Source organism: Meriones unguiculatus, chromosome 20 (assembly GCF_030254825.1).
Source record: "Meriones unguiculatus strain TT.TT164.6M chromosome 20, Bangor_MerUng_6.1, whole genome shotgun sequence".
NCBI lineage: Eukaryota > Metazoa > Chordata > Mammalia > Rodentia > Muridae > Meriones > Meriones unguiculatus.
The window spans coordinates 34,771,701-34,788,428 of record NC_083367.1 but is presented as its reverse complement, the minus strand read 5'-3'; the positions used below and the strand labels follow the sequence as shown (position 1 = coordinate 34,788,428).

General features: G+C 39.4%; 1 protein-coding gene across 1 annotated transcript in view; it reads right to left on the bottom strand.

Moving 5' to 3' along the window:
* Nucleotides 1-16,728, bottom strand: part of Tbc1d32 (TBC1 domain family member 32) — a 223,224-nt gene that overhangs the window by 131,525 nt on the left and 74,971 nt on the right. Inside the window, exons 16-18 of the mRNA XM_060373683.1 lie at nucleotides 11,830-12,031; nucleotides 11,027-11,109; nucleotides 4,205-4,343 (exon numbers count right to left, since the gene is read on the bottom strand). Of these exons, the coding sequence (XP_060229666.1) occupies nucleotides 4,205-4,343; nucleotides 11,027-11,109; nucleotides 11,830-12,031 (424 nt within the window). The remainder of the gene's footprint in view (nucleotides 1-4,204; nucleotides 4,344-11,026; nucleotides 11,110-11,829; nucleotides 12,032-16,728) is intronic.

Sequence of the window (16,728 nt, the reverse complement as noted above, 5' to 3'; positions counted from 1 at the left end):
CCACAAGGAGAGCAACAGAAATCTGAGTTTTAATCTGATGGTTATAACTAGGCAACTAACAGGTCCATAAAACACACTCTATAACTAACCTGAACCTCCATTTTCCCTTCTACAAAATTAAGAAATTGGCCTAGCCGTCAGGCTTTCTTGAAAAATATCTATGGATGTAAATGATGAAAATATCTGGAATAGCGGGCCACATTAAAGTGTGATGAATATGCTAATGAAGAATTATGGGCCCTAAATTCCCAATGTCAAAGGAACCGTCACTTCTAGGCAGGCAGCCAGGGTGCTGCAAAGAATATTAGGTTTTGAAATTTACAAACATAAAAATGACATCTAATTCTAGATGTATCATGTGAAGATATGCCTGCCTTATCTGAAACACCTGAATGAAAAAGAAAATGCGTATGAACTGTTTGCAAGTTTCCATAATGATAAACAGAACAGGCAAAACAGAAATCCTGAGCAGCTAATTAGTATGCAAGGACAGCTCTAAATTCAGCTACACAGGAATTCAAAATAAAGTGGAGCATTTATAATAACATAAAAAGCTGTGGTGTGTATGTGTTTATGTGTGTGTGTGTTTGTGTTTGAAATGTGTACAGGGTGAAATAGAACCAGCAATCTGGAATGATACTAGAAGAAAATAAATAAGACAGAATAGGAATGGATGAACTAAGTATGCCATAAATTGAAGAACAGAGGCAACTATATTTTCTGTATGCAGGGTCCAGATTCAATAAAACAAGATAAAAATATATGCGCATATACACACCTAACCTCACAAACCCATGAAAAACAGAGACATGTTTTCCTCATGCAAAAAAATGCTGAGGTGTACCTCAGAAGCTATGTATTCTTCACAAGCAGAGGCAACAAAAAAGGTTATTTATCTTCTTGTAGTTTTAAACAAAGGTAGGATATTAGAATATAAGAGAATAAAGGGGGAACACTTGTCATTATTAAGCAACATAAAAACATCAAACACAACACATGCCAGAGGTTTAAAATAACAAACAAACAAAAAACAACAAAAGCCACTTTCTAAAAGAACTGATAGGAACTGGAACCTGGCAACAGCCACAAAGTGCATAAGCACGAGTTCCATCTGCCTGAAAGCACATTTGGGGATGAAGGGAGGCAGGCGAAGCTGGGCTCAGTGGCACAAGCCTATAATTTCAACATTGAGGGAGAAGAGAAAAGATTGCCTAGCCTAGCCCAGCCCATATTGGTGACTTCCTAGTTCAGAAATTGTACTTCAAAAAGATGGAGCTCTTTGCCATCTTGCAAGATGGTGAGTGAAAAGACTGATGAGCCAGAAACAAAGGAGAAAAAGCCTGCAGCCAAGAAGGCTGAGGCATTCCTATGAAGGGTAACTGTTATATTTTTTTACATGCCACACACTCAACAGATCTAAATATAAACAGATTTATTTGGGGTAAGGAGAAAAGACAGTGGGAGAGTGTAGAATAAGAGAGGAGAATAGTAAAGGGATTTGGGGGGAGAAGTCAAAGCAGAGAGAGAGATACACACACAGTAGGTGTGGCATACAGGTTATAGCTCAAGCACCTGGACCAGGTGATGATACAGCACCTTGTCAGGACCCCAAAGGCCCCTAAGAGCAGGCCAGTTGAATTGCCTACACAACACAACAGTAACCCTAAGGCTAAGAAGCCAAAAAGGAAGCTCCATTACTGCCAAAAAAGCCTGAATGGGTTAGAGGACACAGGCGGGGAAGGGTCCTACACTAGAGTACAGGAGTAAGTATTCAGCTACAAAATACAAAGTTAAGAAAAAAACTTTAAAGAGGTGGGAGGGTCTTGTCAACTGTCACAAAATCAGTTGGTGGAGACAAGAACAGATGTACACACACAGTTAAACTTTGCAAGACAGCTAGATGTACTTCCAAAAAGTACCAGGGAAGTGGCAAAATCAGCTGAAGAAAGCTTCCATCATCGTGTGAAAAGCCGCACAGCCCTGACCTTCCACAGTGGGGAAAACAGAGTGGTTTTCCTGAAACAGCTTGGGCAGTCAGGCTTTGCTCCCTGTGAGTGGACCTGTTTTCCTCAGCTCCTCTGCACAGAGCACACCAGAAACCTACTGTTCCCATGCCACTGAAACTGCTACCAGTAATGTTAAACATCACCAAACACTTACAAGTGAGCATATATCACGTGTGTCTTTCTGCTTCTGGGACACCTCACTCAGGATGATCTTTTCTAATTCGCACTATCTACCTGCAAATTTCATGATTTCCTTGTTTTTAATTGCTGAGTAGTATTCCATTGTGTAAATGTACCACAACTTCTGTATCCATTCCTCATTTGTGGGACATCTGGGTTGTTTCCAACTTCTGGCTATTACAAATAAAGCTGCTATGAACATAGTTGAGCAAATGTCCTTGTTGTGTAATTAAGCATCTTTTGGATATATGCCTGGAATCATACTAAAATCTGAACACCTAAAGAAGTTAAACAAAAAGGAGGACCCTGGGTAAGATATTCAGTCCTCATTCAGAAAGGCAAATGGGATAGATATCGAAAGAAGGTGAAAACAAGGAACAAGACAAGAGCCTACCACAGAGGGCCTCTGAAAGACTCTACCCAGCAGGGTATTAAAGCAGATCTGAGACTCATAGCCAAACTTTGAGCAGATTGCAGGAAATCTTATGAAAGAAGGCAGAGATACAAAGACCTAGAGGGGACTGAGCTCCATAAGGAGAGCAATAGAACAAAAAAAAAAAAAAAAACAATCTGGGCCCTTTCTGAGACTGATACTCCAACCAAGGACCATGCATGGAGATAACCTAGACCCCTTGCTCAAATGCAGCCTATGGCAGCTCAGTCTCTAAGTGAGTTCCCTAGTAATGGGAACAGGGACTGTCTCTGACATGAACTCAGTGGCTGACTCTTTGATCACCTCCCCCTGATGGGGGAGCAGCCTTACCAGGCCACAGAGGAAGACAATGCAGCAGTCCTGATAAGACCTGATAGGCTAGGGTCAGATGGAAGGGGAGGAGGACCTCCCCTATCAGTGGACTAGGGAAGAGGTATGGGAGAAGGAGGGAGGGTGGGATTAGGAAGGAATGAGGGAGGGGAAAAGGGAGGGAGGTCTGGGGAAAAATTATAATAAATTTTTTTAATTAAAGAAAAAATAAAAATAAAAACCAAATTAACAACAAAATAAGTTTTCCTATTTAAAAAAAAAAATATTCCCCAAACACCTGGCTGATGCTTACTTCAAGAAAAAGAAACTATGGAAGTGCAGGCTCCAGGGAGGGAGATCTTTGACAGCAAATGGGTGAAAATACAAGATTAGTAGGAAGGGAAAGGTTGATCCCACTCCATAGTTTGCAGGTCAAGCTATGACTGAGCTCCAAGGACATATGCAGTCCTTTCCGGCTCTAACAAATGGAACTTATCGTCACAAACTGGAAGTCTAAATTTCTTACCAAAAACCTAATTAAACAACAGATACATTAAACAAGCAAACAAACAAAAATGGGGAGAGCAATTTAGGAAGGCAGCAGACATCAACCTTCACAAATACACCCAAAGGCACACCCAAGTTCCCCCCACCAAGACACACAGCAGCCTTGATCTAAGCCAAAAGAACAAGGACCTATACAGAAAAGTACCCTCAAAAGCATATCTAAGATGCAAAAAATCCCAGAAAGGTAAGGACCTTTACTATCACAGAAAAAACAAACAAACAAAAAACCAAAGCTAATTATTAGTCAATTACTTCAGACTACCTGATTAAGCAAATCACCATGGAACCTTTACTTAACAGAATAAAATCCCTCTAAAGGGAAATTTGTGTCTTTTAAAACACCTGAGGCCTAAACCTTCATTGACAGATACATTTAAATGGAATAGGCTTTTTCCCAGAAATTCTACCCCCTTTTGGTGCAAATGGTTGTATTATATCACGCTTACAAAACATCTGGAAAATTAAGAGAAATTTTCAATTCCATCTGGCTGCTTGCAATTTTGAAATACAGTCACAGACACCAATATCAACTACCTAAAGCTTTCCGAAAAAAGGGAAAAGAAAAAAAAGAAAAATCAACTGTTCCAATACAGCCCAGGATTTTAACTGAAACTTAATAAACTCATCACACACAAAGAACAAAATGATGTTCTCAATGGCTTATAACAGCCAACAATTCCTTTTGTTTAAAGCAGATGGTAATTCATACCTGTGGCTCTTTTGCATATTGGCTGAACATAAACGTCACACATTCATTGATGGCACCTGTTCTCTGAAGAAGCAGCAATCCTTTGGGGGTGGCAGCAAAATTGAGTAAATCATCCAACAAATTGTCTTCCCAAGCCATACTGAAACAGGGAAAGGAAAGGGAAAGGGGCATTTAATACACTTAAAATGGAAAATATTTAAGTAATATTAATATTTAAGTAATATTAATAAGTAAAAATAATATCAATATGGACAATAATTAAACTGATAGTGTACACCAACTACAGATTATTCGAAGAATCCTGTAATATGAGATGGAGATGATCTGTGAGGGTTTTTTTTTTCCTCTCACTTTTACACTGACAGCTTTCCATCAGTGAGTGGGTGAGTATTTATCTCAGGTGCAGCACCATGACTAAACCTTGGTTTTCTCATCCATGTCATAATTTCCCACTTTCCCATTATAATTCTGCTGCGCTTGGATTCTGCTGCACTTGCAATTGGATATTTTATTTGGAATAAAGAAATAACATACTTTCCCAGATCACATTTTTCAGGATGATAACCCAGAGTAAAAATTAATCAATTAATTAATTAAAACACAGACACCATAAAAAAAGAATTTAAAAAAAAACCACAATACTCCGTAAATACATTATAGTGCTCAATTAAATTTTTTAAATTGTTGCAACAGTCTTAAATTCTACAGGCCTTCTGTGGAGGCCTACTTTAGTTCTGAGCATAACTACGGCTCCTCTGTTAACACCTGCCTTTAGTACATTAGAAGCCATTTTGCCTCCAACTCAAACGTTGTAAACTTTGTTACCTGGACACTCTCTGAAGTCCGCAAAAGGAAAAACCAATCAAATTAAAGGTCAGTTAGAAACGCTTTGTCTAATGATGTAATGTTGCCTCCTACTCCTGGATACTTGGTTGCGTTTTTTGTTACATGTTTGTAACCTAGTTACAGTTTGTTTCCCATACCTGGTTACAGTTTTGTTATCTGGTTGTTACCTAGTTACTTTTTTTTTTGTATAAAAAAAACCTGCCTTAAGAGCAGACCAACATCATAGTCTGGCTCCCGAGTCCAGATCATGGCCCTGGCAGGTCAGTTCCTGTTTAGCATTCAGTAAACCTCTGTTGAGTTCAGTCTGGTGTTTGAAAGGTCAGTGAGCGGCTATTCCTGCACCCATAACAAAATATTGAGAATTTTCTAAAATTGAGGAAAATACACAATTTGTGTATGAATTAAAATATTGTTCAGAGTACCAATCAAGTTAAGTTAAATAACAGACGTCAAGCAAACAGCAGCAGGAACTGTCACGTAAGGACACAACCTGGATAAACACAGGCAGCCATTCTGTAAAGAGTCAGATGTGTCAGAGGCCATGCAGTCCAGAAGGTACTGGATGGACAGCTTCGAGAACTGATGGGAAGTAAGCGTTTCCCTGCCCCAACACTTATATACAAGTGGTTGGAGTAGAAAACAATTCGTGGTGATGGTGTGGTTTAAAAGAAACATTTCCAGCTGTAAAAGTTTAGCTTGGCATGGTGGCACACACCTGTAATCCCAGCACTTGGATGCCAGAGGCAGAGGCAAGAGGATCTCTGTGAGAATGTGGCCAGCCTGGCTTACACAGTGAGTTCCATATCAGCAACGGCTGCAAAGTGAGAACCTGGCTCTTTAGTTAAGAACTCTTGCTGTGCATCCATGAGGACCTGAGACTGAAACCCCAGCTACCTGCCATGGAAGAGGGAGGGCATTGAGAGGCCTGTAGTAATATCTTTTTTTGGGAAAATAGCTCACGTCTTTTCGGACACTGAATTTTGGCCAAACCTTGCATCCAACTTAGTAGTATGAGATCATCTAGAGTTATGTACTCAACCAACTATCATGTTGTGTGTTCTGCCTGTTCATGAAAGTTGAACCTACCTTTCCCAATTAATCAGCTTTTACAACCTAAGCTAAGTGCATACTTTTAATCTTAAAATGAGTATTATGCTATACCCTGATCCAGAAGGGGGATGGCCTAGCCTACACACAGTAATCTTTTCTCTGAAAGTAGCCATGAGATGGAAAACAGTCTCAAAGAAACCAAACATCCAATAAACGTTAGAAGCAGCATGTGGGTAGGGATTTAGGGTAGTAGCATCTGTGCATGTTTCAAAGGCTCTTCTGGGTCCGTTAGAGTCAGTGAAGTGACTTCTCATAAAACTGTTAAATACGTCTGTAAAAATGTATTCTTTTTTTAAGAGGGAAAGGATTTATTTTGGCTCATGGTAAACGAAAGAATGCAGCCCATCATAGTAGGAGGTCCAGCAGTGTGACTGTGAAGCGGCTGTCCTCAGTCAGGAAGCAGAGACCAATGCTGGTCCTGGGCTTGCTTTCTGCCTTTTCTCCTAAGGGTGGCTTTCTTGTAAGGGTGGGTTGGCCCCACCCACCCTTACAATGGTTCTGCCCTCTGAAATAGTCCAGAGACAAGCTTAGAGGTGTGTCTCTTAGATGATTCTAAAGCCAGTCAAATGGCTAACAATCATACCAGCCTCCAAGCCTTCGAAAAAGCCAGATCCAACGCTTAAGGAGTATGGCCTCCCATCAGAATCCACTACAAGGGAGATTTCTTTCCCTGCTCCTAATTCATGCTCAGTCTTTAACAAAATTTTAGACAAGAAATCTGGACCCTGCTTCATCCTCCAAGGGGATATGCAGGCTGGATGGCCCCTGGAGCTTCCCTGGCATTTGAACATCATCTCTTCTGTATGCTTAGATCCCAGGCTCTGTGATCCCAGGCTCTACAAGATTTTTCACAGCTCCCACGAGGGTGCTCCAGCCAGCTGAAAAGCAAGGCTACCTTGGCTGTATTAGGTGGTACAGGTTAAATGTATTCTTCATCCTTTCCCCATACTGTGTTTTCTGTTGTCCAACAAACAGAGAGCAAAGCCCTTTCTTAAAGGACACAGGGACAGATCAGGCACAACAGAGAATACAGACAGTAATCAGAAATTACAGACACGTGACAGACAGGGAAGATGAGTGGAGAGTTAAAATTTGGACTCACTCTTGGGCAAACCACTCTTTTTCTTTTAATTACAACTTATTCACTTTGTACTCCAGCTGTAGCCTACTCACTCATCTCCTCCCTGCCCCACCCTCACTCTCTCTTCTCCCCCTAGCCCACTGATAGAGAAGGTCCTGCTCCCCTACTATCTGACTACTACTATCTCTCCTATTATCTCCCCTATCTTATCAGGACTCATCAAGACTGGCTGCATCCTCTTCCTCTGTGGCCTCAGGGAAATACAAATCAAAAATACTTTTGTTTTTTTTTTAAGGTCTTTTTCTTTCATTCCTTGATGTGACATTGATGTAAAGGCCTACCCCTGCTTGAGGACTCAAACAGTTTTTTGAGGTAGCGGAGGGAGAGACATTCTCCTCAATGATGTAACCTCTAGTCAAGTCTCCACATTCCATAAACAAACCCTCATTATTGATCCTAACAACACTAATGCAACCAGCTGGGTCACTACCACAGATGAAAAGCAGAGTGGAAGGTTAGCTGGGGAGAGAAAGAGGATTAGCAGGACTGGCATGGAAAAGGGACAAGAGAGGGTAAATATTATATATTTTGTACATGTATGAAAATGTATAATGAAGCCATTATCATGTACAATTAAGAAATGCTAACAAAACATTCAAATTATTTTTTAAAAAATTTAAACTAAGTCACACAAACACGAATGTAGATATGAGATATTAATCATTAAATTAGTCACAAAACCAATATACAAGTTTCCATATTTGTTACAAATAACGCAAGAAAAAAATCATGAGTGACACCCCTACATAATGCAAAAGAGTATATATATAATTCTGGAAAATAAGCATTGCCATGCTTTAATAAATCTTCTCGGGAACTGCCTATTTAACTGCACTTTAAATTTTAATGAAAGCGATAGAAGATCTGGGCTACTGAGTTTCACTGTCCTTTCCCTTGGGGGAGGGGAGGTGGCACTGGCAAACGGTGTGAAGGCACAAACTATGCTGTCTAGTAGTGTCTCACAGATTTGAATGCTTAGTCACCAGGGAGTGCATTACTTGAGAGGGATTGGCTGTGGCTTTGTCGGTGGAGGTGTGGCCTTGTTGGAGGAGGTGTGCCACTTTGTGCTTCCAACAGCCCAAGCCAGTCCCAGCGTGTCTGCCTTCCTGCTGCCTTTGATCTGGAGGTAGAGCCTTCAGCTATTTCTCCAGCACCATGCCACCACGCTTCCCGTATCAACGACGGCCTAGACCTCTGAAACTGTGGGCAAGACCCAATGAAATGCTCTTGTTTATTACAGTTGCCGTGGTCATGGTATCTTTTCACAGCAACAGAATATTGACTAAAAAAAGTAGCAAGATACTTCCAATAAAAGTACATTATGTGGTGATTAATTTCTTGGTATCATGTGCCAAGCTTTGCAGATCAAGGAACCATGTGTAATTTTATCCTCCCATTTTGCAGAAGGGCTTTTAATGGCTGATTGTGGCAAATTTAGTATCTTTTCTTTTTCTCAGTGACTGAGTCTTCTCTAAGGTCACATCATGATAGCATCACATAGTGTGAGGACACTTTGATTAGCTGATTGAAATTTCATCTGGTGTTTTAAAGCAATACCTAGATTAAAAGGACATGAATAGCCCATCAGAGCTCTACATCGGCTTTTAATGGCTCCATAAGAGCCATTAAATGGGAAGCTGGAGCAGGATCCTACGAACTACGTTACTGAAGGGGGGGGTGCTCCAAATGCTTAACTTCAAGGCAAATAATAATTATTAGTAACTTGTTTCTACAGATTGCTATTATTTTACTGTTATCTAGGTAAGCTAACTCTCATTCTCAGTAACTTGGGCTAGAGAAAGTCCCCTTCACTAATTCATTCCTTCACTCACTTAAGAAATTAGGTACCTGCTGTACACTGACAAAAGACCAGTTAACTGCTCTAAATTTTACCAAATGAATCAAGGAGGGAAATTATGCCTACCTATCTCACACAGACTATTTCAAAAAAGCAAAAGAACAAAAGATGTTCAAGTCTTTCCAGAAGGCAAACTGAACTGTTAGGAGAAAAATGATATGCACACTTCTAATATTATGGGATCATATTAAATCCTTTGCTCCTCTTGAGACATGGTAAAGAGTAATCAATATGTCACTCTGTGTAGATTTGAAGAATAGCTAGAAAACTAGCAAAGCATTATTTGTGGGTATGTCTGTGAGGTTGTCTCCAGGGGAGATAGATGTGCAAACCTCAGTAGGCAAAGTAGAGATGATCTATCTTCAGTGTAGAGAAAGTGCCATTCACTTGGATGGGGGCCCAGACAGAAAGACAACAGAGAAGAGGGACTAACCTTTCCTTAGGAACCCGGGAACACCATTCTGCCCTTAGAAGTTAAAATCATAAGCTTCCTGGCGTTTATAGCCCAAGCCTCACAACAGGAAACTCTTAAGCTTTGGACTGAGCATTATTATCAACATCCCAGAACCTATTTTTCGGACATCCTGTCCTCCATAATAGTGTGAGCCAATTCCCTTAGTAAATCTCTCCTTGCACATATACCGACACATGAATCTATCCTACTGGTTCTGTGCAGAAAGTCCCAACTAACACAGACAATCACATCAAGGGTTAGAAAACCTTTTCCCTGGCATTGCTTTCCTAAAGAGCACACACTCAAATATAACACTGCCTTTCTCCACCTTTTAACCCGTTATATCCTCCATAGGAAAGCAGAATGTGTTTAGGAGTCTCTTGAATAATCAGTGCCTCTTCTCCAGTCTACTACCTCTGGAGCATCTCCTCGTAGCAAACATCTACCCTGCTCTGCTTTACGTGCAGTGAAGTTGGATGGCAGCGAGGTGTGCCTTTGGGGAAAGTCTACGGCTACAGACTGTACCTGAACAAACCCTGTCTTATTTTTTCATACTCTCTCAATGAAAAGGGAAACAAAATATAGCTGATGTGATTGTTAACCATATTAGAAAAAAACATACATAAAAATTCTAGAGAATAAACTATTTTGTAATGTTAAACCTTTCTTAAATTTTTAAAAATTAACTGATTTTGTAAGTTTAGCTCTAACCTATAAAAGAAAAAGAATCCAAATTCATGATCTAAGAACACCAAAAGCACAGGCTCTAACAGCAACAATCAATAAATGGAACCTCATGAAACAAGGAACAGTTCTTAGAGCTGTCCCTCTTGTGTTTCCCGCTGTGCCAACACTCAGTCATAAAACTAGGATAAAAACTTGGACCAGGTATATTACTAAACCTCAGTTCAATAAAGTATGTCCCTGTTAACATGACCTCACATCCATTAATATTTATAAGGAAGCACAAATACATATGCTGAAATATTAATTTACATAACTTTCAAATGCCAAAACCGTAATTAAACTGCACTCGTGCCATATCTTGAATAACAAGCAAGATAGAATTCACTGCCATCTGAGAACGTTTTACTCCCACTGTGCATGCACGTTAACATGCCAGTTTTACTATTGATAATTCTCCAGTTTTTCTGAAACCTTTACAAGTCACTAAGCTTCCTAGCACAAACTATAAATACAGGATGAAGCAAAAACTATCTAATATTTCTAGGTTTATAACAAGTATCACATAATCTATAAATAGTAATTCTACAAAGTAAAATTATCCTTGAACCTGAATGTATACAGTTTAATTTCCTAAAAAACTTCTTGTCCCAGTTTTCCATTGCACTTGAATTATTTCTAAGCTCTTTCAACAAATACAATGGAGAGATGCAGAACAACTGTACTTACTTGTTGCGGGACTCCTGGCTCACTGAGGAACCCGAATCCAAGCCTTCTACTGGAGTGGGGATCCTTTCAGACAGCAAACTTGTCTAAAAAAAAATAATAATAACAGGGTAGTTTGTTTCCCTGCTTTTCTATGTGACAGCACTATCCACTAGGCCTCTGATGCTGTAGTTTTGCTTTTTATCCTTAAGGCAATTGCTTTCAAAAGTAAATTATCTGGCTCAATGAAAGTAAAAGACTGGTCTATGCATGGCTCCTGCTCTACTATGGTCTATGCAAAGAGAATAAAATACTTTGTGGTAACCAGCTAAAGGCTTAGACCCTAGCTCAACTGAGAAGAAGATTCTGAAGTCATCCTGTGACAAGTTAAAAATCATGGATAGGTAATACCAACTACCACAGTGCTAAAGACGTGATATTCAGCCAGGAGTATTGGCACACGCCTTTAATACCAGCACTCAGGAAGCAGAGGCAAGCATATCTCTGTAAGTTCAAGGCCAGCTTAGTCTATATAGTAAGTTCCAGATGAGCCAGAGCTATATAGTGAGACCCTGTTTCAAAAAAGAAAGAAAAAAAGGAAGAAAGGAAAGGAGAGAGGGAAGGAGCGGGAAGAGGGAAGGAAGGGGGAAGAGGGAGGGGTGCAGGGAGAAGGGGATGGAGAGAAAAGAAAAGGAGAGAAAAGAAAGGAAAAGAAGAAAAGAGAAAGATACATGTCCTATTAAAACATTCTGTCCATAATGGGATATCACAACAGTGCCTGTAATTGAAATAAAGATCTGCAGGGAGAAAAAATTTAAAGCACGTACCTTCTTCCATGCCCTCGCTATAGATTCATGTAAAGCATAAGGAAGCAACACCTGTAAGCCTTCACATGTACCATATATTTGACGACACACAGAAATAAATGCTCCTTTAACTACAGGCAACATTTCCGATCCAGAAAAAATTGAAATATCTTCATCAAGAAGTTTCTTTGAAAACTTGGCTATTATGTGAGCACCTGTAGGACTAAGAAAAGGTCACAGATGTGATTCCAAAGCAAAATGGGCTTGACTTCATGGAGTGTGAGCAAAGCAACCTGTCTCAGCACAGCTCACTTTTTAGTTCCCTTTTAGATATCCCAGAACTTCTCTCAAACAAGTCAATATGCCTGATCCACCAATGCGTATATGCCTAGTCATAACAAAGGCTTCCATGGAACACAGAAAAGGGTAGCCAGATGGGGACAAACAGCAAATCTGGACATACTTTGAGACACTGATGCCATGCAGCCAGAGCCATACGTGAGTGTTCTTGATTTTACAGATGCCGCGCAGCCAGGGTCACGCATGACTGTTCCTGATTTTACAGTGATAGTATCCTACTGCTTGAGCTGTTTCTAACTTCCCCACCACAGTAACAACACATCATCCTACTTCAAAGATCATTTCCCTGGAAATAATAAGAGGACATACAAAAATGCTTCCAATGTGACAGCCGCTGTTTTAAGCATTTTAATGTGCCTATGTAGTTTGTTTTCTATAATCTTTTAAAATGGAAGTTTACTGATCAGAAACTATATGTACAGATTACAGAGGTAACTTATATAGTATCACAAAGCCAATGTTGAGAAAGACATAAGATAACCTGGTCTAACACCAGAGAAAAGCAGCATTCATACTTTTCTAGATTAAAAAAAAAAAAAAGTCAAAGCAAAAGCAATACATGTTAGATGTAAGAGACCACTCAAGAAGTCAGGTTCCTTTCTTCAGCAGCATTATGAGTGCTTTTTCATGCTGGTCTTAAAAATGCAACCAGTGTTCTACCAGAGGGGACGCAGGACTAGCCACATCATGGATTGTTGCAGCCATGAATCATCTGAAGAAATGGGCGGGCATGGGAGCGTTAGCAGGCCTTCTGGTGTTGGTCTCCTTGGTTTGCCTGTAGTGTATATGCAAGATTAGAGTCTCACAACAGCATAATGCAGCCATGACCATTCAGGCCTTTACAGCCATTGAAGCAGGACAGTCTCCCCAAGCATGGGAGCTAAAATGTTACTCTCAGGATGCGACGCTAAGCACTACACTCAGGGTCAGCCGCTTTCGACCCAGAGAAGAGCATGTCTGTTTGCATGCGGGTTGATGCCCCAGGTCCCGCCTTTGAGAAAAAGGTATCGGATGGGTATGATGCTCTTTGGGTGGATGACACCTAAATGAACATCGGTACAAAGTCCCAATTTATTTCTAATATCAGAGATCAGACCTCTACTCTTGCCTGATGTGTCTAAAACAAAAAGGGGGAACTGTAAAGAGCTGCGTAATGCCTCGCCTTAAAGATGGAGCTGGTTTCTGCCTTCCACCATCCCGATGGTGAGTGCTCTCTGTCACAAACAACTCCATATTTGGCTAAGGCTGAGGATCTGGCTTGCTTCCATGTATGTGGACCTATCTGCATTGCCCACGTGGCACGCTGGGGTTGGCTACCCAAAGGCTATTTAAGCTGTGGGCTGGCTTTCCCCAGGGTCAGAAGATTGTTCAAGGTTCCTGAATAAACTGCATTGAAAAAAAAAAAAAAATGCAACCAGTGTACACCTCCAAATGACAAAATTTCTATTTTAAATGTAATATACCCACATAAAAATTATAATTTTTAGTAAGACAGCCCATATCAAACTTCTAATTCTCTTAAAGATGTCATTTTACCAAGATATCATTGTGTAAACTACCCTTCAATCAAGTTCTACAGGTTGTGTTTGATGACTTATACTATATACGTAGTTTTCCTCTAGGTCAATGATTCATGAGTTTTATATTTGAATAAGTATTTCCCCAAACTGTCTTTCAACCCACTTCCTATTTCTTCAAATGTTCTCTAAGATAATAATTACATCTTGAGGCTTACTTTAGTTCTCTGTTTCCTCCTTAGCAAATAGCTTCATCGCTGGTATATGCCTCACTTACCGGGTGACCCCAATTTAGGTGATGTTAAAAGTTAGTTTGGCAGATGGCACCAGGCTGGCACTTCTAATAAGAAAGACTTTTCACCTGGTGATTTAAGCAACTGCTGTGATGATTACCAAAATTTCATAAAGAAATATTACATGTATCTTTTCTGATTCAAGAATTTTGTTTGTATTTGGTAACTAGACTTCTTCCAAAAGAACTTTTCCTGGGTAACCTGTTAAAATATGGTGTGTGAAGGAAAGTCAGAAAGACGTTCTAATATCTGTCATTTGCACTGTCAATATACTCGGTGTCACATCAGCGCCAATAAGCAACTAAGTAGTTGATTTGTGCTTTATTTCTAGGGTTCTTTATATTTCTATTATTTTAATAACTTCTTAAATCCTTCCATTTTTATAGACCTAATATGTTCTACCCTTTTACACTCATTATTTTTAATCCTACAGCTGCACATATTAAGAACGGCAGGGTCTTCCTTGATGTCCTTTCTGTGCTATCCTGGTAGTTTTAAATCTCTTCCTTGTTTTCTAGAGTCAAAACTGCAGGGATGACTCTGTGTACTTCCTACCCCTGACATAGAAATGGCAGTTTATTCTAAAAAGATACAGAGATGTCACAATGCAAGAACCTGATCACTGCCAATAATAGCATGCATTCTAGGACTTTTCATGGCAGTGACCTGTTAAAAAAAAAAAACATGTAGCTTTTCAGAATAAAAGGTAAGTTCCTAATTTAGCATTTCCATTATAACTGAATAGTCAAGATTTTACGAGTTTCTTTAATTTTATGCTTTTATATTGTATCTTACACTGAAAAATCTTTGTTCCTAATGCTATTACCTAGTCATTTAATATTCATATCAATTTAAAAATCACACCAGTTCTGCTTCCAAACATACCACATGCAGGAGACACTAAAGACTATTTCCCTAATGATATACCCCACTACAAGTTCAATCATGATGACATTACATGGCAGTAACTTTCTTTTTTCATGAGTTTGTCACTAACTTGACTGATAAGTTTGCTTATTCACTTGCCTCATAAGTTTTGTGAGTTCTTAATTTTATTTAACATTTGGAGCTTATCCATCTACTTGATTCTCAAATAAAGTTTACATACAATCAATGTATATCCAAAGGACATTTCTCCATGTGTGTTGCTGTTCTTTTTGTCTATTCCCTAGAACTAACAGTTTTCACTACCTTTTAGCTTGGCATCAACATTTCCCTTCTGAGCAATAAAAGCAAATGGATGACTCATACTCTCTGTACACAAAAGGTAGCATTTCATACCCATTTGTCTCTGCTTTCCCTTTTTTCACTTAGTAATACGACATAAAGCCAAAATCACAAGCAGTTCATAAAAATATTCCTAATTCCGTGTGTGTGTGTGTGTGTGTGTGTGTGTGTGTGTGTGTGTGTGTAATAGAGTCACAGGACAACCTGGAGATTAGAGGACAATTGCAGGAAACAGTTCTCTGCTTCTATGACATGACTCCCAGGAATTACATGCAGGTCATCATGGTTGGCAGGTAGCATATTTCCCTGCTAAGCCATTTTCTGCTCCCCCTAATTCTTTTTACAGCTAGCTAGCTGCTCAGAGATCTACTGTGAAAAACTAAATTTAATTAGGCAGACTCTTGTTAACTGCTTTTGCAAATATTCCATTCTTTCTACAAAGAAAACAACCACAGTATGAACTTGAACTACACAAGGATGATTCAGAAGTCACTGCTAGTAGTCATATCTTGTTTGTCCAACTTCAATGTGAGAAAAACTTTCTCTAAAAACAAAATATGGGGAATCCAAGATGGTAGGAACCATCACGCACCTATCAGAGGGGCACATGGAAACTAAACAATTCTCTACTCGATGACAGCTTGGTCAGGAAAGAAATGAAAACAATAAACTAGAGACTTCCTAAAATTCAATGAAAATGGAAGCACAACTTAGCCAAACGTATGGGAAATAATGAAAGCAGTGCTAAGAAAAAAAGTTCTTAGCATTAAGTGCTTCCAGAAAAAAGATGGAAATATCTAATATAAGCAGCTTAATGGCACACCTAAAAGTCCTGGAAAAAAAAAAAAAGAAGCAGACACACCCAAGATACCTTGATACATAAACCACACAATGACCCAACAAAAACAGAGAACTTCAGACCCATCTTTCTTATGCACACTGATGCAAAAATACTCAATGAAATACTTGTAAACCGAATCCAAGAACACATAAAAGATATCATTCACCATGACCAAGTAGGCTTCATCCCAGGCATGCAGGGGTGGTTCAATATACAGAAATCCAGCAATACAATCCACCACATAAACAAAGTGAAGGAGAAAAACAACATGATCATCTCCTTAGATCCCAAAAAAGCATTTGACAAAATGTAACACCCATTCAAGTTTAAATACTTGGAGAAATGAGGGATAAAAGGTACTTAGCTAAACATAGTAAAGACAATATACAGCAAGCCTAAGCCAACATCAAACTAAACAGAGAGAAATGTAAATCAATCCAACTGAAATCAGGGACAAGACAAGGCTGCCCACTCTCTCCATATCTCTTCAACATAGTACTTGAAGTCCAAGCTAGAGCAATAAGACAACTAAAGTAGATCAGGGGATTGAAATTGGAAAGGAAGAAGTCAAAGTGTCACTATTTGCAGATGATATGATAGTATACACCAGTGACCCGAAAAATTCAACTTGAAAAAACCTTCAGCTGATAAACACCTTCAGCAAAATGGCTGGATACAAAAT